Source organism: Folsomia candida, unplaced genomic scaffold (assembly GCF_002217175.1).
Source record: "Folsomia candida strain VU population unplaced genomic scaffold, ASM221717v1 Fcan01_Sc053, whole genome shotgun sequence".
Classification (NCBI taxonomy): domain Eukaryota; kingdom Metazoa; phylum Arthropoda; class Collembola; order Entomobryomorpha; family Isotomidae; genus Folsomia; species Folsomia candida.
In genome coordinates this window covers 151,978-179,327 of record NW_019091245.1, presented here as the reverse complement: position 1 = coordinate 179,327, position 27,350 = coordinate 151,978, and the positions used below count along the sequence as shown (strand labels likewise).

Here is a 27,350-nt window from a genome sequence, read left to right as displayed (position 1 = left end):
CCTTATGTATATAGTACTATTGATAAAAACCGAATTTTCGGATCCAAATTACTCGAAAATGATGTCTAGCTTCTTGGTCGGTTCAAGTGCATTATGTTGCCAGGACATTGTCTACCAAACGTATTAGTGGCTACTCATGCACCAATGGAAAAAACCGAGAAAAATTCGGGAAATTTATCCTTATGTATATAGTACTATATGATAAAAACCGAATTTTCGGATCCAAATTACTCGAAAATGATGTCTAGCTTCTTGGTCGGTTCAAGTGCATTATGTTGCCAGGACATTGGTCTACCAAACGTATGTAGTGGCTACTCATGCACCAATGAATAAACCGAGAAAAATTCGGGAAATTTATCCTTATGTATATAGTACTATCTGATAAAAACCGAATTTTCGGATCCAAATTACTCGAAAATGATGTCTAGCTTCTTGGTCGGTCAAGTGCATTATGTTGCCAGGACATTGTCTACCAACGTATGTGGGCTACTCATGCACCAATGGAATAAACCGAGAAAAATTCGGGAAATTTATCCTTATGTATATAGTACTATATGATAAAAACCGAATTTTCGGATCCAAATTACTCGAAAATGATGTCTAGCTTCTTGGTCGGTTCAAGTGCATTATGTTGCCAGGACATTGGTTCTACCAAACGTATGTAGTGGCTACTCATGCACCAATGGAATAAACCGAGAAAAATTCGGGAAATTTATCCTTATGTATATAGTACTATATGATAAAAAACCGAATTTTCGGATCCAAATTACTCGAAAATGATGTCTAGCTTCTTGGTCGGTTCAAGTGCATTATGTTGCCAGGACATTGGTCTACCAAACGTATGTAGTGGCTACTCATGCACCAATGGAATAAACCGAGAAAAATTCGGGAAATTTATCCTTATGTATATAGTACTATATGATAAAAACCGAATTTTCGGATCCAAATTACTCGAAAATGATGTCTAGCTTCTTGGTCCGCCCAAGTGCATTATGTTGCCAGGACATTGGTCTACCAAACGTATGTAGTGGCTACTCATGCACCAATGGAATAAACCGAGAAAAATTCGGGGAAATTTATCCTTATGTATATAGTACTATCTGATAAAAACCGAATTTTCGGATCCAAATTACTCGAAAATGATGTCTAGCTTCTTGGTCGGTCCAAGTGAATTATGTTGCCAGGACATTGTTCTACCCAGTGTATGTGGTGCCTACTCATGCACCAATGGAATAAACCGAGAAAAATTCGGGAAATTTATCCTTATGTATATAGTACTATCTGATAAAAACCGAATTTTCGGATCCAAATTACTCGAAAATGATGTCTAGCTTCTTGGTCGGTTCAAGTGCATTATGTTGCCAGGACATTGGTCTACCAAACGTATGTAGTGGCTACTCATGCACCAATGGAATAAACCGAGAAAAATTCGGGAAATTTATCCTTATGTATATAGTACTATCTGATAAAAACCGAATTTTCGGATCCAAATTACTCGAAAATGATGTCTAGCTTCTTGGTCGGTCCAAGTGCATTATGTTGCCAGGACATTGTTCTACCCAACGTATGTGGTGGCTACTCATGCACCAATGGAATAAACCGAGAAAAATTCGGGAAATTTATCCTTATGTATATAGTACTATCTGATAAAAACCGAATTTTCGGATCCAAATTACTCGAAAATGATGTCTAGCTTCTTGGTCGGTTCAAGTGCATTATGTTGCCAGGACATTGGTCTACCAAACGTATGTAGTGGCTACTCATGCACCAATGGAATAAACCGAGAAAAATTCGGGAAATTTATCCTTATGTATATAGTACTATATGATAAAAACCGAATTTTCGGATCCAAATTACTCGAAAATGATGTCTAGCTTCTTGGTCCGGTTCAAGTGCATTATGTTGCCAGGACATTGGTCTACCAAACGTATGTAGTGGCTACTCATGCACCAATGGAATAAACCGAGAAAAATTCGGGAAATTTATCCTTATGTATATAGTACTATATGATAAAAACCGAATTTTCGGATCCAAATTACTCGAAAATGATGTCTAGCTTCTTGGTCGGTTCAAGTGCATTATGTTGCCAGGACATTGGTCTACCAAACGTATGTAGTGGCTACTCATGCACCAATGGAATAAACCGAGAAAAATTCGGGAAATTTATCCTTATGTATATAGTACTATCTGATAAAAACCGAATTTTCGGATCCAAATTACTCGAAAATGATGTCTAGCTTCTTGGTCGGTTCAAGTGCATTATGTTGCCAGGACATTGGTCTACCAAACGTATGTAGTGGCTACTCATGCACCAATGGAATAAACCGAGAAAAATTCGGGAAATTTATCCTTATGTATATAGTACTATCTGATAAAAACCGAATTTTCGGATCCAAATTACTCGAAAATGATGTCTAGCTTCTTGGTCGGTCCAAGTGAATTATGTTGCCAGGACATTGTTCTACCCAGTGTATGTGGTGCCTACTCATGCACCAATGGAATAAACCGAGAAAAATTCGGGAAATTTATCCTTATGTATATAGTACTATCTGATAAAAACCGAATTTTCGGATCCAAATTACTCGAAAATGATGTCTAGCTTCTTGGTCGGTTCAAGTGCATTATGTTGCCAGGACATTGGTCTACCAAACGTATGTAGTGGCTACTCATGCACCAATGGAATAAACCGAGAAAAATTCGGGAAATTTATCCTTATGTATATAGTACTATATGATAAAAACCGAATTTTCGGATCCAAATTACTCGAAAATGATGTCTAGCTTCTTGGTCGGTTCAAGTGCATTATGTTGCCAGGACATTGGTCTACCAAACGTATGTAGTGGCTACTCATGCACCAATGGAATAAACCGAGAAAAATTCGGGAAATTTATCCTTATGTATATAGTACTATATGATAAAAACCGAATTTTCGGATCCAAATTACTCGAAAATGATGTCTAGCTTCTTGGTCGGTTCAAGTGCATTATGTTGCCAGGACATTGGTCTACCAAACGTATGTAGTGGCTACTCATGCACCAATGGAATAAACCGAGAAAAATTCGGGAAATTTATCCTTATGTATATAGTACTATCTGATAAAAACCGAATTTTCGGATCCAAATTACTCGAAAATGATGTCTAGCTTCTTGGTCCGCCCAAGTGCATTATGTTGCCAGGACATTGGTCTACCAAACGTATGTAGTGGCTACTCATGCACCAATGGAATAAACCGAGAAAAATTCGGGAAATTTATCCTTATGTATATAGTACTATATGATAAAAACCGAATTTTCGGATCCAAATTACTCGAAAATGATGTCTAGCTTCTTGGTCCGCCCAAGTGCATTATGTTGCCAGGACATTGGTCTACCAAACGTATGTAGTGGCTACTCATGCACCAATGGAATAAACCGAGAAAAATTCGGGAAATTTATCCTTATGTATATAGTACTATATGATAAAAACCGAATTTTCGGATCCAAATTACTCGAAAATGATGTCTAGCTTCTTGGTCGGTTCAAGTGCATTATGTTGCCAGGACATTGGTCTACCAAACGTATGTAGTGGCTACTCATGCACCAATGGAATAAACAGAGAAAAATTCGGGAAATTTATCCTTATGTATATAGTACTATCTGATAAAAACCGAATTTTCGGATCCAAATTACTCGAAAATGATGTCTAGCTTCTTGGTCGGTCCAAGTGAATTATGTTGCCAGGACATTGTTCTACCAGTGTATGTGGTGCCTACTCATGCACCAATGGAATAAACCGAGAAAAATTCGGGAAATTTATCCTTATGTATATAGTACTATCTGATAAAAACCGAATTTTCGGATCCAAATTACTCGAAAATGATGTCTAGCTTCTTGGTCGGTTCAAGTGCATTATGTTGCCAGGACATTGGTCTACCAAACGTATGTAGTGGCTACTCATGCACCAATGGAATAAACCGAGAAAAATTCGGGAAATTTATCCTTATGTATATAGTACTATCTGATAAAAACCGAATTTTCGGATCCAAATTACTCGAAAATGATGTCTAGCTTCTTGGTCCGCCCAAGTGCATTATGTTGCCAGGACATTGGTCTACCAAACGTATGTAGTGGCTACTCATGCACCAATGGAATAAACCGAGAAAAATTCGGGAAATTTATCCTTATGTATATAGTACTATATGATAAAAACCGAATTTTCGGATCCAAATTACTCGAAAATGATGTCTAGCTTCTTGGTCCGCCCAAGTGCAATATGTTGCCAGGACATTGGTCTACCAACGTATGTAGTGGCTACTCATGCACCAATGGAATAAACCGAGAAAAATTCGGGAAATTTATCCTTATGTATATAGTACTATATGATAAAAACCGAATTTTCGGATCCAAATTACTCGAAAATGATGTCTAGCTTCTTGGTCGGTTCAAGTGCATTATGTTGCCAGGACATTGGTCTACCAAACGTATGTAGTGGCTACTCATGCACCAATGGAATAAACCGAGAAAAATTCGGGAAATTTATCCTTATGTATATAGTACTATTGATAAAAACCGAATTTTCGGATCCAAATTACTCGAAAATGATGTCTAGCTTCTTGGTCGGTCCAAGTGAATTATGTTGCCAGGACATTGTTCTACCCAGTGTATGTGGTGCCTACTCATGCACCAATGGAATAAACCGAGAAAAATTCGGGAAATTTATCCTTATGTATATAGTACTATCTGATAAAAACCGAATTTTCGGATCCAAATTACTCGAAAATGATGTCTAGCTTCTTGGTCGGTCCAAGTGAATTATGTTGCCAGGACATTGTTCTACCCAGTGTATGTGGTGCCTACTCATGCACCAATGGAATAAACCGAGAAAAATTCGGGAAATTTATCCTTATGTATATAGTACTATCTGATAAAAACCGAATTTTCGGATCCAAATTACTCGAAAATGATGTCTAGCTTCTTGGTCCGCCCAAGTGCAATATGTTGCCAGGACATTGGTCTACCAAACGTATGTAGTGGCTACTCATGCACCAATGGAATAAACCGAGAAAAATTCGGGAAATTTATCCTTATGTATATAGTACTATATGATAAAAACCGAATTTTCGGATCCAAATTACTCGAAAATGATGTCTAGCTTCTTGGTCGGTTCAAGTGCATTATGTTGCCAGGACATTGGTCTACCAAACGTATGTAGTGGCTACTCATGCACCAATGGAATAAACCGAGAAAAATTCGTGAAATTTATCCTTATGTATATAGTACTATCTGATAAAAACCGAATTTTCGGATCCAAATTACTCGAAAATGATGTCTAGCTTCTTGGTCGGTCCAAGTGAATTATGTTGCCAGGACATTGTTCTACCCAGTGTATGTGGTGCCTACTCATGCACCAATGGAATAAACCGAGAAAAATTCGGGAAATTTATCCTTATGTATATAGTACTATCTGATAAAAACCGAATTTTCGGATCCAAATTACTCGAAAATGATGTCTAGCTTCTTGGTCGGTTCAAGTGCATTATGTTGCCAGGACATTGGTCTACCAAACGTATGTAGTGGCTACTCATGCACCAATGGAATAAACCGAGAAAAATTCGGGAAATTTATCCTTATGTATATAGTACTATATGATAAAAACCGAATTTTCGGATCCAAATTACTCGAAAATGATGTCTAGCTTCTTGGTCGGTTCAAGTGCATTATGTTGCCAGGACATTGGTCTACCAAACGTATGTAGTGGCTACTCATGCACCAATGGAATAAACCGAGAAAAATTCGGGAAATTTATCCTTATGTATATAGTACTATATGATAAAAACCGAATTTTCGGATCCAAATTACTCGAAAATGATGTCTAGCTTCTTGGTCCGCCCAAGTGCATTATGTTGCCAGGACATTGTTCTACCAAACGTATGTAGTGGCTACTCATGCACCAATGAAATAAACCGAGAAAAATTCGGGAAATTTATCCTTATGTATATAGTACTATCTGATAAAAACCGAATTTTCGGATCCAAATTACTCGAAAATGATGTCTAGCTTCTTGGTCGGTTCAAGTGCATTATGTTGCCAGGACATTGGTCTACCAAACGTATGTAGTGGCTACTCATGCACCAATGGAATAAACCGAGAAAAATTCGGGAAATTTATCCTTATGTATATAGTACTATATGATAAAAACCGAATTTTCGGATCCAAATTACTCGAAAATGATGTCTAGCTTCTTGGTCCGCCCAAGTGCATTATGTTGCCAGGACATTGGTCTACCAAACGTATGTAGTGGCTACTCATGCACCAATGGAATAAACCGAGAAAAATTCGGGAAATTTACAAAATAAGCAAGAATTAATGTTTTAAGAATAAGCAGAAAATTATTTAACATAAACATATGCAATTTGTTTCATAATTTCTTGACTATTTGTGGAGTTATAAACACTTTTAGGCGTAATTCAGAAGCACTTGTTTTAAACACTCATTAGCTTGAAATATTAACTTGAAATAATCAATAAATGAAATGTAATCGTTTTAGTATGTGTAAATAAAATTAATTTACAACAGGGCCGGGCCCCGGGCGGTCCGGCACTGTAACTCGTATATTCATAGAAATTATTCGGCTAAATTGGACATAATTCAGTTGGAGGCTTATTTTATAACATTTGAACACTGTACAACCATGGTCTTCACAAGAAAAGACTTTTCCTGGGGATTAACTTCCGTAAGACAAGTACCAATAATTTTATTCGATTATGACACAAGTATAAGGTTGATGACGGGTGTATCGATTCCGAGAAAGTTCTCTATGACACGAAGACGAAATTCAAAGCGGCATTGTTGGGCTGCAATTTCAATTCTGCCCGAACAAGGTGGCTGTTTAATTTTCCATTTAGCAGAATCCTCTTTGATCTGCCAAACTACATTAGCAGTTCTTGGCGATCGCATTACTTCATCATAATAACAGAAGTTAAGGATGACGTGGTAATGTACTTTTCAAAAAATATGGACCTCCTAGTTCCTAACCGTTTAATTGAAGTTATTCTAGTGGATGTTACCAAAAGCGATGATTTATTGCTAACGTTTGAATACTTTAATACGTACCATGTTAACAAGCTAAGCGGTGGAATGGAGCGTTCTCAAGTATGGTACAACATAGTTTGTGCACCAGTCGACTGTTTCGATCAGTTAGTCCTGGTCGGCAAGAACGTGTCCAATCTGAACAAATACTTTTGGACGACGATAGAGATGTTTGACAAATATAATGGTTTGCTTGGTCAAAGAAGGTCAAATAAGGTGTTGATCTGCCAGAATATTCTCTACGCTCGCGAAACATACAAACGGGTCGCAGATGTATCCTCATTTCATGATTTCGTTATTTATCTACTTCTCCAAGAGGTGTTGCTTTCTGGTCATGCGGGACAACCTACGCACACTTTGTTTCCAAGTGGTCGACTACAATTCTTTGGTAGTAAAGAATACTCTTTCCAAATGGAAGGTGTTCAAAAGTATGGTTTTGTAAGTTGCTACGGAATCAGTGACACCGCCAGTATTTTGGGTACACTTAGCAGTCCATTCGATGTTACGAGTTGGGGATACCTAGGGATTTGTTTGATCACGGTGGTCTTAATTTTAACTTTGATGCTAAGGCGATGTACCTTGGATAGTTTATTTTTAGTTGTTGGCATGACCCTGGAGAACTCGGTTACGTTATCCGCTCACGAAACTAAACTTAAGAGAATGGGATACACTACTTTAGGAGTTTCTGCTGTAGTAGCAACCTGGTCTATGTTGGTGGGAATAATTTTAACGAATTGTTACAAAACTTGGTTCACGATGGAAATGATTGTCCCAAAAGTTTACGTTTCTCCGTGGCGAAATATTTTGGATGAAGGGATTCGAGTTCTTGTGCCGTTTGAAAGCCTAGGGGGAAACCTTTTTCGAACAGTTCCCTCTGAAGATTTTTATCGCTACCAGTTATTTTACGTGGCGATCCTAAATTATTGCTACTTAATTGTTAAGAATAGTGCTAAGCTTAACCTGTATGGGGCAGAGAGGAAAACCGCAAATAAATTATTTTCTAAGCTCTTGCCACACTTTGGGCTGGACGACAAGTTGAGGCACATAGGGAATGGAACGTTCTCCACAGTTGGTAAAGAAATGCCGTTTTTTAGCAAGAGTTCATTGCTTGACTATCCCATCCAACCGGTTGAATACGACGACCAAGACAGTTACGGTGTGTTTAAAACCTTAAGGATGTGTGGAAAAGTAGCTTTGATGGATACCGAAGAGAACATCAGAGCAATTAAGGACTTTCTGAATTATCATGATCAAAAGGTGACTTACGTTAGTGGTGATGCAGGTTCGTTCTTTTCTGATTTTAGAGGTTGGACTATACTTCCGGTTAGAGAAAATTACGTCGAGAAACGTCTGAAGGTGTTTATATATTCGGGAATTTTAACACGTTGGAAGACATTGTACAACCTGTGGCAACCAGTGAACCCATTGGGGCGGGTTGCGAACAGCACGGGCGGTATTGCCGCGAGGGTCTCCGGAATAGAGTATACTTCGAAAGTTACGACAGGTTTTTATGTGTTTGGAATTTGCTTGGTAATTTGTATCCTGGTATTTTGTGCGGAATTTGTAAAATATAAATTTAACCGGAGGCTGATTGATGGAATTGATTGTGTGTTAGCGTATTTGGTAAATTTAATTGATATCAAATTCAAATTGATCAGGTTGTTGAAATATTGTGTATGGTTCATACAAAGGATGAAATGTTGGAATGTAAATTAATTGCGGTGGATTTGAGTAGTTGTGACTCTTTTATGAATACCGTTAACACCTTACCTAACTAATCCTAAGCCGTCACATACACTGAGGGGATAAATTGTCCATCACGGTTTAACATAGCTATATCTCGTACAATTTCATAGATATCAATTTGAAATTTTGCATAGTTGTAGACAATCGTATTTGTGATGAAATTGGACTCCTAGGTTGAAAAAATACTGCAAAGGTCAAAGGTTACGATTTTTTGACCTAAAACCTCAAAAGTCAGCTACATCAAGAAAATTTTTTTCTTTGTATTTTTATTTTTATAAAGTTAGGGCAAGTCATCCTGAGCATTTTGATATGTTGGTCACCTCTGTGCGATTTTTTTTGTGCCCACAGCGATTTTTTGAAAAGTGATGTTTTGAAAAGTTATAACATTGGGCTTACGGGAGAAAATCTCAAAACATCACTTTTCAAAAAATCGCTGTGGGCACAAAAAAAATCGCACAGAGGTGACCAACATATCAAAATGCTCAGGATGACTTGCCCTAACTTTATAAAAATAAAAATACAAAGAAAAAAATTTTCTTGATGTAGCTGACTTTTGAGGTTTTAGGTCAAAAAATCGTAACCTTTGACCTTTGCATTATTTTTTCAACCTATGAGTCCAATTTCATCACAAATGCGATTGTCTACAACTATGCAAAATTTCAAATTGATATCTATGAAATTGTACGAGATATAGCTATGTTAAACCGTGATGGACAATTTATCCCCTCAGTGTAGATGGGTTCATATTTATATAACTGCTGTGTTTGGAAATAAAATATTATAGCCTGGAGATTATTTTCAAGTACATAAACCAATAGAATAAAGAAATGTAATAATTTTATTAATAATGTATTTATAAACCTCCAAACTCGTTGCCTGGTTCCTTCCTTGGACGGAACCCATTTATCTGTACACTTCAAAAAATAATGATGCATTCGTCCGAGGTATGATAATTTTTTAAGTGTCATAACATCTTAGGACGTAATTGCTTTCAGAAGCTTGTCTAATGGCGACTACGATTAATAAATGTTCCCTATGTTTCATCAAGTTGAAGGGATTAAATTCACGAACTAAGCCTTAGTCCCGCTGACGATATATCTTAGCAGATAGAAGTCAATTTTCGGCTTCCCGTCCTCATCGAGTTCTTCTTTTTCTTCCGAGTGAGCCTTTTCCACCGCGTCGTACATTTCTTGCATGAATTTTTCCTTCTCATCTTCCCCCAACCCATCAAGCGAGTCATTCTGGACGTATTTAAGATACCAGGACCGACAAATATTTACCAAAGTGACCAAATCCTCCGGCTTTGGAATTTCCCACCTGGTTACTAAGATCTCGATATCAACGTCAGATACGTCATTTCGATTCAGTTCGTCACGCCATCGTTCCTGTTGAGACGCTTCGGCGCCAAAGCGATATTTAAAATTTATCTGGATCCCTTGTTGCACTTGTTGCGACACCAATTCCCAGGTTTCCTCAGGTTCGCCGAAAACCGCCGGACTGCATGGTGGCGATGTTGGCATATATGAGTCCACCAGAGGCTAACAGACGGCCAATATTTGCGCATGCGTTGTCGACTGGGGGGATCCAGTTGAAGACGAGGCTGCTAAAGATGAGGTCAACACACCCCTCGAATGCCTGAAGTTCTGGGGCAATATTGTACCAGGGTTGGGAGAAATCTGAGATGAAATATTCCATGGAGTTATTATTCTCACTGATTTTACCAAATACGGGATGATCCTCGGCATCGGATTGGTGGCGAAAGTTGTTTTTAGCGAAGTCTATCATGAGCGGGTCGATGTCGATTGCGATGACCTTGGAGGTAGGGAATGTGTCTTTTAGTATGTCGGTGACCTTTCCGGTCCCGCAGCCGATGTCGAGGATGACTTTGAAAAGGCTGGATAAAAAAGGATGAAATTTTTAATTTATAAGTACAGCATGTAATTTATGTAATTTGGGTGCCAATTTAGATTGAAGTTTTGAATTCCGCACGTGAATTTTTGGGGGATATGTAGAGTAATATGTTAGCAAAACTTAAAGCTTAACGAAAATAAATTAAGATTGATAAATTGACAATTAACGTAAAAATTGGTTTTGATCAATTTGTCATATTCTGTACGTCACATGTATGTATCTCTTTAAAATTGTGCATTCACTAAGAGTTAAATTTTCTTACCGATCGGGATATTTTGCTTTAATCGTGTTAATGCTATCGGTAGCATCCTGGGTTTGAAAAGTGTTCGTTGCCGCGTATTGTTTCGGGGTGGCGTGCATTTTAAGAGGAAAGTTGCCAGTGGAAAGAGGAAAATTCGAAAATAATTTTACCTCAACTGAGGATAATTCAAGAACAATATTTTTGCAAATGGGTGGGTTAAGCGAAAAAAATGATGTCGTGTCAGAGGATTTTATGGATGGTCGGGTATGTACGACCTACCAGAAATTGATTTGTGGTGGTATGAACTGCAAACATTTCAATGTTTAACTGAAAAGAACCCTGGAAAATTATTGATGCCCGTGTCTCCCAGAGCCGGGGCTCATTTAAAGGTAATTAAATAGTACCGAGGGTGATGCGATCTATAAAGACCAGTGTCAAAATTTTACTCAAAACTTCAGTTTTGGTCGATGAATTTGTTTTGTTTGTTCGATGTGTTCCCCGTACTCCTGAACAACTAATCTCTGCCTACACTTCCAAGATTTCATCACTTTTTGCACATCCGCGATAGAAATCATGTTCCACTCCTGCTTCTGAATTTTCCAAACCCCGGCCAAAATGGTAGCGCCTCGCAAATGAAGCTTTTGTTTCAGGAGTCTAAATCTGTTAAAGTCCATGGAACTAACATCAGGGCTCTTCGCATGTATCTGGCTTTTAGGAATGAGCTTGATTGGTTTAACTTCCGCTGCGTACTGGGTCGTTTTCTGAGAGGTATCGGATGATGTGGCGTCATGTTGAATATGCACTTTTTCCGTCCCCCCAGAATTTCATTTTGGAACGTGAACCACCAAAATTGGTTTTAATACGTTCTTAGTATCACAGTCTGAATTAATTTTAACATTCTCGAGAACTTGGATAAGGGGGAGCACGCCACGCCCACACAATGCACAGACCACCACACATTTTTTACAAAGCCTTTCTCCGTTTTAATACACGAAGTCGGGGTCAAATTCTCCTGGGTTCTTGTAATAAATTTTCTGTTTCCCTTGCAATCCTGAATATAGAACATTGCCTCATTAAGTGTAACAACAAACTCGGACTTTCCACCTACCAGATGATTTCATACAGCTTTCAAAAGCAGGTCTTCCGGTTCTGGTTATGACACGGCTTAAGGACATGAACTCGGGCCTTTTTCTTAACAACCTTTCCCAATTGACCCTTTACTGCTATACTAACAGTTGACTGATTAAAGGGTAATTGTTTTGCAATGAACCTTTGAATTGGAGAATTCTTCTTGTTGGTGAGGGAATCGATCTTCTTCAAAACGGCGTTGGGGACCTTTTTCGGAGGTGAAACTTAATTAGCGATTGCTGACCAGCCAGTATTGCTTTTCTCCTAATTCCAACGGCATTTGGCACGTTAGACACTCCAGTCTACGAAACACTGAACCACGACGTGTTATACTTATCCGCTAATTTTTTATGCGACAAACCATCTTCGGAAAAGTGTTTTATGGGGTACTCAACTTTAGCAGCCAATTTGTTGGCCATTATGGTACCAATTTCTTTGAAGTATTTTTTTCTAGTGGGAAAACTAATAAGGTTTTCAACGAAAAAAATTGGTAAGGTAAATAAAGTCCCAATTACAATTAGGGCTAACTAGGGATACCTTTCCCATGATAGTTGAAATAAGAGTTCTAATTTAACTTTTCATATACACTACGATGAGTTTTGATGGCAAAGTGGAAAAAAATTTCTGCAAAACCAATTTGCGAATTTTTTATTAGCCTCGTAAGTTTGCACAACCGGGGGCGGAATAGCCGGAGTTGGGGAGTATGGAGGTGGGAGCGGCTCGCGCCCCCCCCCAACGATACACCCATCACTTGTGACGGAATTGTGATCTGCATGACCCAATGTTATTTATGCGTAACTTAAGTAATGTAAAATTGAATTAATTGAATGGGAGTTTAGACAATTAAAAAATTCAAATTCAACTGCGAATTAAATTATTCTAAAAGTGTTATTCCATGCCTGACTAATAAACAAAATTTGAGGCATTTAATTCATATGATGAAGGTATTGTAAGACTTGGGAAGAATCACGTTGCCCAGTTTGCGCACCAAACAATCAAATTCCTCTGGTTTTAAAGTAGTCTGTTCTATTTCCCTTTTGTTAAAAGTTTTGTGAAAATGTTCATTTAGCAATAATAATAAAAATTATCATTTTCAATATGGCTAAAATTGTTAAAGTGTGCGAATTAATACTAGAATTTGCAAAACTAAAGTACGACGCCGCTAGTGTATCTATAATTGACGGTAGATTAAAAGTTGAAGATTTAGCAAGTGAAGGACTGACTTTAATTGCAAATTTACTTAATTTTGAAGCCAGTACGTGTGAAACGCTAGTTGAATTGGAAATTGCCAGTCACGATGAAATTGATATGTAATTTGAACATGGAAGTGCTACTCAAAACGACATAAGTTCCGAGGAATCGTCGTCGCAGGAATGGCAGATTGAGAGTATCGAACACAATAATTATATTCTATCGAAATCGGAAAAGGATTATGAAAAAATGGATTGACGATTGTGTGGCTCCGTACGTTGATAACAATGAAACTGTGCTCATTTACGACTCCTGGGCTGGACAAGTTGACTAAATTACCTATGCGTCACTTCCGGAAGAAAGCACCAGATTCCAAATCCCTACCAAAACTACACCCTAATTCAGCCCCTGGATAAATATATTTTCAGACAATATAAGATATTTCGCCGCAGAATTTTTGAGAAAGTTGTCCTTGATTCAATAGACATAGATTTACATAAGAGGCAAAATGTTATTAAACTGCAATCCCTAATTTATAACCAGTTTCAATCTGTTGCTTTTGAACCCATGTGCAGATATTCCTGGTTTGCCTGCAATTATACGAGTGATCGAGCGGAATTTAAGAATGTGGCAGAAGTACTATTTTGTGTAACTATTGACGATTGCGAGAAGGAAATGTGCGATAAAGAGACTTTCATAAAATGTTCTCATTACTCAATAAATTTGTGCTTTCATCATTTTTTCATTGAAAACCACTTTCACTCGGACAATTGAATGGAATCAAAACAAACAAGTAATTTTCATATACGTAAGTACAATTTGTTGTTTAGTTTAATTCATGCATTTCAAGTTTTCGGGTGTTGACGGTATTGATGAGTGTGGGGAGGGGGCGCGAGCCGCTCCCACCTCCACACTCCCCAACTCCGGCTTTTCCGCTGCCGGTTGTGCAAACTTACGAGGCTATTAAAAAATTCGCAAATTGGTTTTGCAGAAATTTTTTTGCACTTTGCCATCAAAACTCATCATAGTGTACATGAAAAGTTAAATTAGAACTCTTATTTCAACTATCATGGGAAAGGTACCCCTAGTAAGTGACCAACTGGTCTTTATAGCTCGCATCACCCTGTAAAACGGGGCAATTTTCTGGGGTTATGGCTGTCCCAAATGTGAATAATTCAGTCGTTTCCGTGACTGACGGGGGAGATAAGGGTTTCAGAATGGTTAATAATTGTCTCTACGAGTGGTAGAAATGGGAGACAGTGTAGAGAAATAATAATATCAGAATAATTTAGATTTCCTTTGTTGGTCATTGTTGGGGAAAAAATTAAAAGTTTTAGACGTCGATTTATGTAACAATTGCATTTCCTAAATGAAAAAAAAAGAATAAATAAATAAAACAGAGTTTCTCAATTTTACCAACTTTTCCATCATGAACGAAAATTGTGTCTGAATTAGTTATGGAATTCCTTGCGGGTCCTTGTTTTACCCCGAGGAGTTTACGTAATGTGGTAATTATTTAGTGAATTGCAAGAAAGTATGTCACGGAACGAGTTAAATAGAATAGTTTTTTTACAGGCTGGATTTCGTATATGAATTTACCAGGGAATTGTGTATGATTATGTAGAATGGTTATTTATGGTAGATTTTTTTAAAATTAGACCCTTTTTAAATGTTTTTCTCATAATTCATTACACATTTTATTGGGAATGTGGTCGAATTTTTGAAATTCGGGAATTTTAAAATTTTCCCCGTCCTCTAAGGTTTTCAGAACCGTTTAAAAGTTTGAAATTTTTCAAAAAAAAGACCGAGCATTGGTAATTTGAATTTTCAATGCGTTCAATAGAAGGGTCTAATTTTAAAAAAGCTACCATAATTTGACGAGGCTTTAATATGTGAAATTTATGGGTTAACCTGGACATGGAATTGTTTTGAAAGGAATTCACTTATACATATTATCGTATATTTTTTGGCAAGGTTAGTGATTTTATGTGGCAATTAGTTGTCAATAATTTAAAGGTTTTCCTATGGATGTCTTGTTTATTTATTTTATCGAAAGGGCAAAGCTGTGGAGAGGAAAGGGTTAATTATTTTTCAAAGTGGATAAAATAAGTCAACCATGCTTATTTGTTTAACATATAATGATAAAGTGTATATTTAGGGTAAACGGCATTTTTGAGAGGTTAGTCCACCTAAGAAAAAGGAAATTATTGGTCAAGTATTGGTTTTCCCATTTGCTTACATATGTACATATGCCATGTGTCTAGGGAAACACTAAATTCTAAAACTAACGGCCGTATTCTGAATCACATTTTTGACCGTGAGTGGGAGTGGCCACTCACATTTCATATTCTGAATGAAAATTATCTCCACTCACGTGAGTCGAGATTTTGAAAAAAAATGAGTGGAACTTTCCTCCTAAAAGTGAGTGCCGATTTCGTGAGATTTCTGTTTCGTATTCTGAATACATATTTTTTTTCTCCACTCATGAAAAAATAGCGACTTTCACTCAATTTTCCTAGGTCACTCACCGAGGTACCTTTGCTACGTAAATTTTTAGTGTGACATCAGAAATTTTTATGTTTTCCAACATTTTGATCTCGTTAACTTGCAAATTAAATTATTTGTCAGAATCAGGTACGATATTACATATTGTTAACAATTTAAAGTTATACACATACCTACATATGTATATTTCATGGGATTGTTACAGCGCCATGTCTCTCTCTCGTTTGCAAGATTTTGAGGACCGACAGAATCGCATACAACGTTTTGCAATCCGAAGACTCCATGATTTGTCAAATCCTTTTGAGTCCTTCTCGGAACACCAATTTCAAGCACGATTCCGTCTCAGCAAACACGCAATTTTATTTGTAGCTGCGCTTATAGAACCCAAAGTGATCAGTCCCTTAAAGCGTGGTGCACAAATCCCCCCATTCATGCAACTGTTAGTTGCTCTCAGATTTTATGCAGCAGGAACAATTCAAATTCAACGAGTCTCCGAAGCTCTCGCAAGTTTGAAAACGCAATTTATACGATACCCCACCGAAATCGAAGCGATTGTAATTAGACAGCGTTTTTATGACTATGGGGGATTTCCTGGTGTGGTTGGTGCGATAGATTGTACGCATGTTCCAATTAAATCAATCGGTGGGCCGAATGCAGAACTATTTCGTAATCGAAAAGGAAATTTCTCAATAAATGTACAACTAATTTGCACCTCGGATCTGAAGATAACAAATGTTATCGCCCGGTGGTACGGCTCGTGTCACGACAATCGAATTTTTGATAATTCTACTATTTGTGGACAACTAGAAAGAGCAGAGGTACCCGGAATTTTACTTGGTGATTCTGGATATGGATGCACATCATTCCTGATGACCCCTTTCTCACATCCAACGACAGCTGCAGAAAAGCGGTATCAATCCGCACAAATCAAGACCAGAAACCCGATCGAGCGATGCAACGGGCTTTTGAAGCAACGTTTCAATTGTTTGAGATACATGCGTCTAAAATTGCGAACCACTCTGACCACCATTGTCGCTTGTTGCGTCCTTCACAACATTGCACTTCTGCATCCGGACGATTTACAATTTGAGGAAGATATGAATGAGCCTGATGAACCGAACGTGAATATCCAACCGTCTACGTCAGGGATAAATGCTCGAACCAGAATTGTTACGTCCCATTTCTCTTAATGATTACGCAATATAGTCCATGATATTACTGATGCTTATAAAAGTTTTTTCGAATTTATTTCCTAGTCCCCAAACAAATTGTAAACACATATTTTTTAAAGTTTTAAATATTAAAAATGAAATTTTAACAATTATATATCTGGCAACTCATCCTCAATTATTTCAACCTGCTGAACTATTTGAACATTTTCCCTATTAAAACAACTCATTCGTTTTTCATGGTACTCTTGGTCCATCGCAATACTTCTTTCCTCACGTGAAATCTGCAAATCCAATAGCTTCAGTTTCTTTTCATGCAATTGTTCTTCCATTTCAATAATCAACTGTTGACCAGCCAGAAGTCGTCGTTTGGGAATACGTGGTTCAACCACCTTCACAGATTTCGAACCGCCCATGCATATTTCCTCGGGACCTTCGTTATTAAAGATATTTTCATTAATTTGCCAAGAGTAAAATAAATATGAAAGTCTGCACATATATATCACTTACTCATCCGACCCTGTATGGTAGATAAGGGACCACTTCCAGACTTGCCGTTACTCGCAACGATCTTTCCGACACTGCTAACATGACACTCCAACTTCTTACTCGAATCTGTAGGGAAGTCAATTCGTATTAAATTAAATTAATGCTACATATTTTTTACTGTACCATTCACGACGGGTCGCTCAGCCTCTTCTTCTGACGTGGCGGCGTCATCATCGTACGGATTTGAAAGTGATGCAAGCTGTGCTGGAACAATTGACGCCACTTTAACTGAAATCGGCGAAACCTCACATCCCTTCGGTCCCCCATCTGTCTTACGTCGACTTTTTTTCACTTTTGAAACCTGAATAGAGCACAATAAATTAATATTTATGATCTTTAACGGTATAATAAATCCAGGACATCAGTAATTATAAAATAAAAAGGATTTTAATTATTTACCTGATTTTTGGCTCTAGTCTTCAAATTGTCCCACGACTTCTTCAGTTTTTCACCAGACCGTTTCATTACATTCAAATGGGAACAAAACTCCGTGGTTATCTTCTCCCATTCCGCGTCCTTCTGGGCCGTTCAAACTTTATTTGTTGATTTATTTTCAACAATAGATTTCACTTTGGGTCTGGAAAGTATTTCCGTCAGAATCTCCTTCTCGTTCGGTGTCAAGGAAGGGAGTTTGGTATTAGTGGCCTTTGGAGGATCTTCAACAAGCTCAGATGACGACATTTCTTTAAATTGTTGGCAATTAATTGAAATTATTTGTAAAACTTGGAAAATAGAAAGTCTGGCGAAGAAATATTTGACCCGCGGCTCCCTCAGCTGGCACTCACACTCACAAATTCTCGCCTCACACTCACAAATTCTCCACTCATGTGAGTGAAGATCAAATTTCATTCAGAATACCAAAGGAGTGGAGTGGAGAATTGGCACTCACACTCCCACTCAGCAAAGTGTGAGTGAGAGGGGCGATTTTTTAGTGATTCAGAATACGGCCGTAAGTGTCTGATCAAAATATGCTATAATTCCAAAAATAGTTATTTATATTCAAAGTTATCATATTTATTTACTATTAATGCACAGATATTTGAAAATACAAAATGTAATTAATAATAAAATTTGTTTTCAGCAATACCTGAGAAGTCTTATTAAATTTATTTATCTTTGTCTAGTGTGCATAAATAATCAGTACGTTACACATTTGATCCCGGAAATATATTACTTAAGTCATCGTCCAGGCGGAAACTCGACGATATATTCTGGTAGAAAGGAATGTATTCGAGGATTCACAAAAACGGTTGGATTATCCAAATTATCCACCATGGTGACGGGTCCACAAAGTGCGAAAGGAGGAAATTTTCCTCTCTCCCCGAGAATCTTACGACCGACCAGGACTCGGCATAAAAATACTCTTGACGACGTCAAGCTAATTATGTGAGTAGAGGTAACAGTTAATTATAGAAATTTTTGTATTGAGTAATATGTATGTACTTAACAAATAACTATGATTGAAATTGTTAATTACATAACGAACTGTATTTTTTTACATCGACAGTAATTACTGTACTTTCCCTAATCCTCATTTTTATATAATTTACGACTCCTGAAATAAATATGTACATGCCGAGATTATATGTAGTACTTACTTTGAATAACCGCGAGCAGTTGCGACCACATTTGTAAAGTACGTCCCTCTCCCATGCGTCGCACCGTTGGCGGAACCAGACAACGTTGGGTCAAAGTTGGTTTCACAGATGAGCTTAATGTTGACGTCTTTTGTCCCGTGGAAAAGCCATTTTTCCTCTAACGTGACCCCCTCCACACAACTAGCCTCCCATTCCATCCTCTCCTTAATTCTTAGATAGCTCTTGTACGAGGCGGGATTTTGGATCCGTCGTAAACTCATAATCTCCAAGGGGTAGACTTTTTTCTGGAGTTTGGATTAATTAAAAATTTGTATTTGTAATGAAATTATGTAAAAATTGTCATTCTTCTTGCCATGAATGGTAGTTTTGCGTACTCAAACAAATTATAAAATAATGAAAGTTACAAAAAATTAACATTTTTAAAGCTTAGCACTACTAGACTTTAAAAAAAGTTAATTTTTTGCCCGCTATGTTAACGAGTAAAATAAGATAAAGTTTTCACCTACCTCGACCATGTCAAATTCTTGGGTAAATTTGGGGACATTAAATGTCACAAAGATCCTGGATTTAGGCATGGCGTACCACGTAGAGGGATAAGAATTTTCGAGTTCGAGGAGTTGTCCCGATTTGAAAGCTTCCCTCCGGATACGGACCATCTTTGCGGGCATTTTTCTCGCATCAATGAATTCTCGGGTGTCTAAATTCACTGAAAATTTGTTGATACTGAAGTTTTTAGCGCCACTGATGAAGTACGATTCTAGCTCGCGGGCTGTAATTGGGAAGCGGAAATTGCCATCCGGGTCAAGGTCACCGAACGTGACCCAGTTAAATCTGAGGAGGAAAGTTGTGTTGGAGACATAATTTAGTAAAATATGTAAATTGTAAGAAGATACATAGTGGATAAATTATTTTGATTAAGTAGACAAAATATTCTTTAGTTAAATTTTTTGTAAGACAACAATTACATATTACCAAAGTAAAATTTAAAAAAAAAAACTTTGTGGCAAAGATTTATGCCTAGTTGAATTTGTTGGTCAATAAATTTAATAAATTTTGGCACGAATTTTATGTGAGCTATTTCTTTCTATTCTTACCCAGTTTTAGCACTCTGGTCAAAATAAGACTAGTCGACAAACCTATTAAAAGTGTCTGGTCTTCGTTTGACTTGGTATTTCTCCGGGTCGCCAGCCATGGACAGTTCCATCTTGTTAAAATCGAGAGAAACCCTGTACTCCTGCCTTTTGGCACCGAAAATGGTAAATTTCCTCTCAAAATCGTCATCTGGATTTCCATTCGATTTACAATTCTGGTAATTTTGTTCCAAATATTGGAATGGGCAGGTCCTAGAAGATTTTTTATATTTTATTGGTAAACTAATTGTACTCGTCAAAATCCCGATGGGGTCCCGTTGGGAAGAGGGTGAGGAAGAACCAATCTTAAGTTATGACCAATATTAGAAAAAAACTTACTCATTTCCACCTCCCTTGACTTCCATCTCACTCCAGTTGACCGCAATATCGTCCCTCTGCCAGTACCAAGTCCATCCGGAAGCGTTTACCTCGTCCGGACATATATTTCTGGTTGGGGTCGATTTCCTCATGATTTTTGTACCGAGCGGAAAACTGTCATCTTCTGAGGAAGTGATGGTCATTGTGGTAAAATCCAAACTAAATTTAGACAGAGACCCTACATTGAGGTCGGGATTGGAGTATTGTTTCTCCAGCAATTTCCCGTCATCCTGGCTCAGGGGGGTGGTTGTGTCAATGACTTCCCACTTATATGGAGTTACCTCGTGGAATTTGTAAGGACAGATGGATGACGTCGGACAGGATGGAAGGAGAGATGGGCAAATATCTGGGAAATGATGAACATTACATATTTTATTTTATTTCTTAATTAAACTTTATAAATGTGCCTAATCGTACACTTATAAATCTCAGTATCCTTAACAATGACGGACGTCGGGTCTGAAGATGCAGCCTTGTCGGACATCATGACTTGTCAATTCTTACTAAAATTGTACAGTTTAAATTATTTAGTTGTACTAAATGCAAAGTTTTAGTGTGAACTAGTTTACTTGTTGGACTTGAGAAAAAGAAACGGTTAAACGATGTAGTGGTAAAAGAGAGAGGCGACCCTGAAAAGGGTAAAGGGTCGGTCTGCATAAAACTGATGGTCTGTGAAATCCAATAATATTGTGAATATGTGTAAGGCACACTCATTAGCAGCGGAAGTTGAGGGACATATGTAGAACAAGTTGGATGGTATGTAGGATAAGCACTTACCAAGATCTTTATATGAAAGCCGTATGTATAAGAAATATTTATACAGAAATGAAATGATAATTAAAAAATAGTCACAAATTAATTTGAGCATATTACATAAAAAAACCGGTGAGATTATTGTCCGCAGGTTACACCGCGGCTATTGCCTCAAAGGAGGTTTGGGACGTCCGTCTATGGCTTTTTCCACAGAAGGGTTCTTATAAGACGTCAACTTATGGTACTAGTGAAAGGTTGGACTTTGTTATGAATGGCAGGGGTATGACAATGTCATTGTTCCTGCAACTATGTATTATATATAAGTCATGTATTATTAAGATATATAATAGATCTAGTATTATACACGGGTAAATCTCGAGATTTACCCGTGTATAATACGGGATCACCTCGAGTACAAATAAGAATGACTCGTTCGTCCTACATGGTAAGCGGTAAGCACTACATTATTGGCGGAAAGCGGTAGGAAGATGCACGGTAAGAGGTTGTTATGGATGCGTTCCGCCAGTCAGACAGACCGACGGAGAGACGGCTAGATAGACAGATAGAGAAAGGGTTATTCTTAAATGGTCGTTAGCAGGACAAAAATTTAGAAAGGTACAAAATGTTACAAAATTGGTACAAGTGGTAGGTAAAAATTTGCAAATGTGAAGAAAACTGAAAAAATAATACAAATTCTTACCTTTTCTTCCAACAGAAACTATTTGTAAACAGTATCGATAACGTTACTTTTTGAATATACGTATTTCAATGAAAACGTAAAAATTTCTAATGGTTTAACAAATGTCTAAAATTTTAATGTAATTGTAAATGTTTTCTGGTGTACAATAAAAATATAGTTTGTTGACCCTTACAATTGTTGAACTGTATTTAAACCATTCTTGCAAAAATAATTTGGAGAATTAACTATTTAATGATTTATCTACATATTGGCAAGTCGGTTTTGCAATATAGTATAATAAACTAAGAAGAAACAGTACATGCATGTTCTCGAAAGCTTGGAAAGAAAACAAAATTGAACGTATTAAAATCTGGAATTATTTGAGAAGCAAGCTTACATAAATTTATTGTGAGTATTTTCCATAAAATTAATCAATAACTTTTTCTTACCCTACTTTAATAAACGGTGTATACATACATAGTTTTTTTAGTATATGTTTATAACCATGCATTATTAAGTACGAATTTAGCGCAACTCCCTCTTTATCAGAAACCTTGACTCACGTATCTAATTTTACTAGTAACGCTGTAGGATACGTACATAAATAGTTTAACTACCTAACTTAACCCTTTCCTAGAATTCGGGTAAAAGCATAGTAAGGTTTCCCACATCTAAACTTAAGTATCTATATTATAAAAACCAAATGTCCGTTCGTCTGTTCGGCTGGGTTGCGATTGGTGGTGGTTGAACGTGGCTCTGCCCTCAACTTTCACTGTTGCCCGCTCCCTGGAAATTTTGGTATTTATTGCATCAGGCATTTGTCCTATTTACCTGGCATTTTAATTAATGCCCCCATAAGCCCAATGTTATAATAAATGCCTAGGGAATTTATGCCCACGGCAAATGTCCTAAATTCCGGGCATTTATTTTCATGTCCAGGGCAACCTCTAACCCCAGACATAATTATATCGGCCCAGTGCAATGACGTCGTGGTTGCACTGCCCATGATTACGCTTCTCCACGACCAACTGATTATGAGACTATAAACACCTCCATATGCCAAAGCAGCTACAAAAATTTAAGTCTGATCAGGACTTATGGAATGGTCGTTCCGGTCTCGCAAAAACCTTGGGGTATGCTTCTCACAATTCTTTTTACAACTTCCCCATTAACGACCGTTGCCTCGGTTATCATTCCCCCACACACATACAATTGGCAGTTGTTCTACATACAGCACCAATTTTGCTATGACTGGTTTGTCTGGACGAACGTGTTCTATGTATTAAGAGACTCTGGCTGTTTATAATATAGATAAATATACCACTTGACGGCAGGGTTCCCGAATACCTCGGGTGTTGGGAGCAAAAACCCCAATACCCATTCCCCAGAACCCCACTATCCCAATACCCGGGGTTAGGAACCCCGCTTGACGGTCGTCAGAAGGGCTTAATAGCTAGTATACAATAGATTCATGGGGTAGCGGCAAGCATAAAGCTTACGACTTTGAAAGTGTGGCTTGTTAAGTTAGCAACACAGTAGGAAGGATGGATTTAATAAAACTCATTACTGCTCTGTATGTATGCCTCTACCGGTCGGTGTGGCTCCCAGGGTGGTACATAAAAGGTCAACTTCATTAAGTTTTGGGAGCACTAGCCTTTTCCAAAGAATTCTTAAATCGGTATCCCTGACTGATCAAGACGCCTCTGTCAACCCTGATTACTGCATTAGTAAGGAAAAAAGTTTTCTCAAAGTCAGGCAGGAAACTTAATTGTGTGCACTCTCTACCCTTACGCATATTTTGTAAGTGTACTTTTTAATAACATTTTTTGCAATGAATACTTGTTTAAAAATTTTGTAGTCTGAACTGAAAAATTTAGGTTCTTAAAAACTTGAAACTTTTCTCAGACAATTGGAACGAATTAATTTCATGATACCACAATGGACGAGAGCTACTCCCCCATATTCGCATTGCTTCCAGAGGTTTCAATTACCTATTAAATTTAGCAAAGCTGAAGTATTTCGATTATCAAAAATGTATATTTTCAGACCGTCAAAAATATCAGTCTTTCTACCAAGGACCGACCTCATTGCGTGCACATCGGTCAATTCGACGTGGGAATGCCAAGCCCGGAGAGAGCTCCGAACCAGGACCATGGTTAAATTGAGTAGCGACAAATTTGAAGAATATATCACCCTATGTCAAGTCCGATCTAACTATTATGAAACTTTAAAAATATATCGGCCTAGGCACATGGACCTAGATGACTTCAATTCCCGCTTTAAAAAACTGGTTTCAAGTCACGTCGGTAAGGTGAGGGAGTTACAGGTCCCATTCCACTTGGGTAAGGGAATCGATGGATACCACTTAATCAAAGGGGTTCAAGATCTTGGGAAACAATTAACCTCTCTAAGACTCGAAATGTTTAAATTATATCGGTGTTCGGACAAGCACAATGGCGTCGGCAGCGTGGTCCAGTTTTTGGACGAATTCTCCTTACAAGGTTTAATACTTCCGTCTATAACTAAGCTAGAAATTGATGCCGAACTGATGCTTAGCTCGGACAAGATGTATTTCAGAAGGATCATGTCTAAGCTTGCTCCTCTATTTCCAAACGTATCTGCCCTAACGTTAAGTTGCCCGGGGCGTGAGGAGCTTACCAGTTTATGTATAATAGGGCCTCCGTTCCATCGGTTAAGATCGTTTTCTATCATCGGTGAGGATTCTTGTTATTTGGGAAACACCCCGTTAACCCTACACCCATGGTGGCAACTCATAGCTAAATTTGAATTTGACGCCAGATGGAGCCATAACGGCTATGGGGTACACATCTTGAAAACGCTGGCACCCACGCTGGTATATTTACACGTAGTAAAACCTAAGTCTCCTTTCATTCCAGTAATGGGGAGGTTAAGGATTATGAAAGTTACTTTACCCAGTTGGAAGATGTACGAGGGGAAGGGCCGCTTTTTATTTGAAACCGCAGATCGCGTCAAAGGTATCAAGATTGAGTACGAGAAGCAGTTTAGAATCTTGGAAAAGATAAGGGGTGGGGTTTTCGGAGGAGTTTAAGACAAAGGATGACGAGGAAAAGGGCTTCGAAGTTTCAGCGGACTTTTTGTATAAGAATTTTATACCGAGACGCACCGCCATCTGTGAGAGCGTGCGGGAATTAGATGTTCTTTTCCCAATAGGGGAAAAGTTTAGGGTGAAGGACGGGGTTGTGGATAATTTCGAGACGTTTTGCGAATGGGAGGAATTGACAAAATTTTTGGACCGGGTTGCTTCAACTTTTCCTAACGTGAGGTATCAGGTGGTAGAAGAGAGACGGGGTAAACTGAGACAAGCTGAGATAGCGGAGTGGAGAGAGACTGGGGTAAGGTTGGAGTTACTTAAGAAAGGCGATTATCCAGAAGGGGAGGAATACTTAAAGGAATACTTAGGAGAGATTAAAGATCTGTAAGTATGAGATTATGTAATAGAGTAGGCGGTAAATTTGGATTTTCGTAATTTGCGAGGTTGAAATAAAACATTTTGCCTAGTAATATTGTCAATAGTTGGTTTCAAGTGTGCAGTTAAGTTTAGTTAAGTTTGTACAAGTTATGTGATTAGTGCTAAGTATTATTATTTGTATTATGATTACTCTACAGTTCAACTTGTAATGTTCTGCTAACAAAAATTTAAATTTGAAAAGCCACTAGTTCTACATATCGTCGGCCTAATTTTAAAAAGAGCTATCTACATACGGGAGAGTGGAAATTTTTAACACGCACAAGATGCATCCTTCCCATGTTAAAAATTTCCACTCTCCCGTATGTAGATAGCTCTTTTTAAAATTAGGCCGACGATATGTGTGTATCACAGAAAAATGTTGTAGATAATCGTTTTACTCTTTAGCTGAAATTATTATTTTTTCCCTCACTATGATATTGTTTTAACAAAATTTCTGGGATTGCAAAATAAAGCAAGTATAAATTAAGACCTAGCCAAATTAAACTACAATAGAGTAATTTGCGAAGCAAAATTTAAACTGCAAATTAAATTTTATCTCGGACTGATATTGTGTAAATAACTAATTAATAAGCGAATAATAATTACATACATAGAGAAAAGTAATAATTATAGGAAACGAATTTATTTATAACTGGTACCCGTATCAATACTAGAAAGGTGGGGTAAAGATTGTGTTATAATTCTAGAATGACTGAAGTGAAACGATGAAGGAATGCAGGTTGGCCGTTTTTTAAATTAATAGGAGACTCTCCTTAACCTTTTTTTAAAATTAAGGGACGATATGTGCACTGCAAATAATCCGGTGTTAATATTCACATTGAGATTTACACCAAGGCGTTGGTGAGGCTTGTTGACCCTGCTCTGGTGTCAGATCGCCCCTACCCTCGACACCGCGGAATGTTGAATTCACACCAAGCATGTGTTTACATTATTTATTTTTAGCCGTGTAAAAATTTACACTGATAGTGTAAATTTACACCTTGTTGGAAGAGTTTTTTTGGAACGTTTTTATTTTTGCGCATGCTTCTCAGTCCATCCCCGGCAGCCATTTCTCCAAGTTCAAGAAACAGCATGGCCAAGTTAGTAAGAGTTTCGAATCCTATGAGAGGAAAAAAGTTGATTGTTTGTGAAACACGAGGTTATGAAGATTTTATAAATTTAGGTAAGTTTTCATCAAATCATTAAATAATTAGTTTCGTGTTTTAATTTAATAGAGCCAATATTTTTATTATTTTCTGCAGTTAAGACAAAGTTTCTGTTGACAGAGGAGGTGGAACTATCCCTGCAGGACGAAGAAGGCGCAGAGATCGACGAGCAAGTTCTTCCCATTCTACTCGACCAAGCGACCACCCCTAATCTTATCTTTTTGCTGAATGGCGAGGAATTGGTCTCGACAACTTCGCAGGTCGTGACGATTCCATCTACATTTGCAGGTAATTTAATAGTTGTAAAATATAGCCCATTAATTCATACTTATTTAAGTAATAATATTTACATAAACTATCAGGTGTCAGTCTAACTCCAGGCTCATTTTCGGTTGAAGGGCAAAACGAAGATTTGTTTCAACAGGTGAGCGAGGAAATATATTCAAATGACTGAAAGTAATTAAAATAATTTCTTAACCAGGTACTGGAACATTTATTGGAAGATAGACAGGATCTGTCTCAAGTCGTCAGCGAGTGCAACAAAAATGGTTTTGTTGACTTTACTTCCTCGTCAACTTTGATCAAGGAATTTGTTGCCAAGTTGGTGCAACTCAAAGGGTGAGTTAATTTTGAAAGTAAGTGTATTATT

General features: G+C 37.7%; 2 protein-coding genes and 1 long non-coding RNA gene across 3 annotated transcripts; 2 read left to right on the top strand and 1 right to left on the bottom strand.

Annotated features, from left to right (window-relative positions):
* The first annotated feature begins 15,998 nt into the window (after positions 1–15,998).
* Positions 15,999–16,979, top strand: LOC110862270 (putative nuclease HARBI1). Its single transcript, XM_022111449.1, has one exon. It carries the CDS (start codon positions 15,999–16,001, stop codon positions 16,977–16,979), a length of 981 nt encoding a protein of 326 aa, XP_021967141.1.
* A 1,646-nt stretch (positions 16,980–18,625) lies between these two features.
* Positions 18,626–21,267, bottom strand: LOC110862269 (protein mono-ADP-ribosyltransferase PARP12). Its single transcript, XM_022111448.2, has 6 exons — positions 21,031–21,267; positions 20,575–20,959; positions 20,242–20,448; positions 19,612–19,936; positions 19,106–19,389; positions 18,626–18,885 (listed from the first exon to the last, which is right to left on the bottom strand). The coding sequence occupies exons 1-6, from the start codon at positions 21,098–21,100 to the stop codon at positions 18,687–18,689; spliced, it is 1,470 nt and encodes a 489-aa protein (XP_021967140.2). The 5' UTR covers positions 21,101–21,267; the 3' UTR covers positions 18,626–18,686.
* A 2,518-nt stretch (positions 21,268–23,785) lies between these two features.
* Positions 23,786–24,174, top strand: LOC118433471. The gene is made up of 3 exons (XR_004833400.1): positions 23,786–23,845; positions 23,951–24,025; positions 24,092–24,174. It is a non-coding gene; the product is annotated as an uncharacterized LOC118433471 (long non-coding RNA).
* The last annotated feature ends 3,176 nt before the right edge of the window (positions 24,175–27,350 follow it).